Raw genomic sequence first — 2,929 nt, forward strand, 5'->3', positions numbered from 1 at the left:
CTTAGGCTTATGGAGATGGGAGCCTGTGCCCTTGGAGGCTGGGGGTGCCTGTGGGTCCTGGAAACACTTGGGCCTGAGCATCCGAGCTGTGGGACAGAGCAACTAAATAACATGTGGTGGGGAAAGTGATGCACTGGTCCCTGAATAGTTTGAAATAGCTGTACTGTTGCCTGGTAATGTGCATTGTGTGTTTTAAAGAATGTCAGGCATTTTCTTCTTACTTGAAAAAAAAAAAAGAAGAGGGAAAGGAGAGGTAGTCTTGTCTCTCTTTACTTGAGAACTACCAGATTTGAGCTTGCTATTCCAATGCCGTAGCCTGGAGTAGCAGTAAACACCTGTAGGGAAGTTGGTGAATTGATCCCTAACCCAGGGCATCCATGAGCCTTCCCTGTCACCTTCCAACTGAAGCCTTGCTGCTAATGTCCAGTAACCTTATTTTTAAACCAGATCTGATTCATGCTCTATTTTTCTATGCCAGATGAGGTACTTGGTTGTGAGTGAGTAAATGTTGTGACTGTAGCTGGCAGGAGCCCCGAGTGATTGCTTCATTTCAGGAAATGTTAAAATAACACTTTTTTTCTTAGAAAGCTATTTTGTTCCCCTCCCACTTTTAATTCTCCTAATAGCTGCCCCCAGTTTGGCAGCTGTCTTAGAGGGTTGTTAGTGTTGCTGAGTGAGAGCAGACACTCTCTGGTGGATGCAGTGCTGGAGGAGACATATGCAAAGTGAGCAAGTATCTCTAGCCAAGCTGGCTTAAGCTTTTTAGAGGTTCCTCTGAAATTTGGAAGGAAAGCTGCTAAATTGTGAGAAGAATCTTGCTCCTCCCCCTGGGCTCTGCGTCTGAATTTGGGGATTTTTTTTTCCTTTTTGGAGAAGAGAAGCTGCCCCAACTGAAGATGCTTATCTGAGACAAACCATACAGCAGGTGCATCTCCTCTCTCAACTGTAGTAATGCAGTGGGGCCAGTAGTACCAATCTGCTGGAGTGGGTGTCCCTGATGCTGGACCCAGCAGGTTTTGACTGCTTTTGGACTTGCAGTCAGGCCTCCAAGGTACTTAGCAAAGCTTTACTGGGGTTGAAGAGAATTATGTCCTCAAACCTGTATCAGTGGCTGCTAGCTGCTTTGCCAGCTGATCTGTGGAAGGCTTGTAACTCTCCACATGGAGAAGCTTTCACTTTTATTGCCTGACTCCTACCTTGCTTGATCACTGCTGTGGGGAAGTAGTTTGTGTTCAATGCTTTATTTTTCTGTTTGTGCTAAGGGAAGAAAATGATTTATGGTTGGATAACGACAAGAGACAATACTTGTGTGTGTCTTCACACTTTGTAGCCTTTATTCTAGGGGATGCTTACATCCTAGAGGTTTCCCCAAGAACTTCCATTTACAACTGTCAGCCAAAAAAGGAAGATGGGAATTTAGTTGTCTTCTTTACTAATGCCGCTCTTTTGTCGTGGTTTAGGGCTGGGCCGGCCACTAAATCCTGGACAGATGCTCTCTGTTAACCCCTCTCCCCTCCCCAGAAGGGGGACAGCTCAGAGGAGCTTTGCAGAGCAGTTATCTGTATAAACCAATCCCTCGCTATTAGTAAGTATATGCAGTAAGTTACTACAGAGTCCAAAGGCAATGCAGTTGTAAACTCAGGTCTACCTTTGAGAAAAAGTTACTGAAGTTGTTTGGACTCTTTCTGAGTATTAAATGCCTTGTGTATTTTGGCCCCAATGTGGATAGCTATAGGGATGGCTTTGGCAGGAGAAGAAATTCTCCGTGGTGGTTGAAAGGAGCTGGAGCAGTGAATACCAGTGGGCTGCCTGGGCCTTCACTGGGATGTCTTGATCAGCCTGACCTTGTGGTATGAGCTAGGGCTGGGAGACCAGGCAAAATTATGCTTAAACAGGACATACAAACTCAAGACAATTGGGCAAAAACCTAAGTCTCGGGCATTAGTGTGTACTGGGTTCTGAATCTTCCACTTTGAATAAACTTTTGCTGAATTTTCCAGCCTGGACAACATATAGGTGATTATGATATAATAATAATCGGGCTTAGCTGGAGGCAGCCTAAATACAGGTATATTCTCTTAAGGTGTAGTAATGCAGCAATAAGGAGCAGTGCATTCAAAATAAAGAAAAAATGAGCTCTGGTGGCTCAATCTGTACCATCTTTAGATAAAGAAGCACAAACTCAAGTGCCTTTCTGAAGGGGACATTAGAAACTTAGTGCCTATCTATTTGATCTATCTGCTGTCTCTGCTATGCAGGGTATACTGCGTAAGTAGAAAGCAGCTGGAAAGGAAGGACAAGTTGTCAAGATGAACAGATTAAAAGCGTGCTCTGTAAATGTTGTGTACAAGGCTGTACGTGCTAATGTTTAACTCGTCTCTTGTTTTTCTTTCCCTCCATTAGGCAATACTGACCGGTGCACATCCTGACAAGGCCTCCTAGCAACCTTTTCTGTAGCGCTGAATGACAGCAGGAGCGGCCGGGTGAATCGATGTGCTTGCCCTGGGAGCCTAAAATAGGCAAAATCAGAACACACAATGGGTCAGAAGGTCACAGGTGGGATAAAGACTGTGGATATGAGGGACCCTGTATACAGGCCACTGAAACAGGAACTCCAAGGACTTGACTACAGCAAACCCACACGTCTGGACTTGCTACTAGACATGCCTCCAGTATCGTATGAAGTCCAGCTATTGCATTCATGGAACAACGACGATCGCTCGCTGAATGTGTTTGTGAAAGAGGATGACAAACTCATATTTCACCGGCATCCGGTGGCTCAGAGTACAGATGCCATCAGAGGCAAAGTGGGCTATACACGAGGACTGCATGTGTGGCAGATTACGTGGGCAATGAGGCAGCGAGGCACGCACGCTGTGGTCGGGGTGGCAACAGCAGAAGCCCCTCTGCATTCAGTAGGGTACACGAC

The 2,929-nt window shown here is 45.7% G+C and overlaps 1 protein-coding gene across 1 annotated transcript in view; it reads left to right on the top strand.

The window, feature by feature from the left end:
• Positions 1–2,408: 2,408 nt before the first annotated feature.
• The window catches only part of SPSB1 (splA/ryanodine receptor domain and SOCS box containing 1), a 4,837-nt gene continuing 4,316 nt past the window's right edge, over positions 2,409–2,929 (top strand). Inside the window, exon 1 of the mRNA XM_010179910.1 lies at positions 2,409–2,929. This exon is cut by the window's right edge and continues 320 nt beyond it. Coding sequence (XP_010178212.1) covers positions 2,538–2,929 — 392 coding nt within the window. The 5' untranslated portion in view covers positions 2,409–2,537.

This window comes from Mesitornis unicolor, unplaced genomic scaffold (assembly GCF_000695765.1).
Source record: "Mesitornis unicolor isolate BGI_N332 unplaced genomic scaffold, ASM69576v1 scaffold5752, whole genome shotgun sequence".
NCBI lineage: Eukaryota > Metazoa > Chordata > Aves > Mesitornithiformes > Mesitornithidae > Mesitornis > Mesitornis unicolor.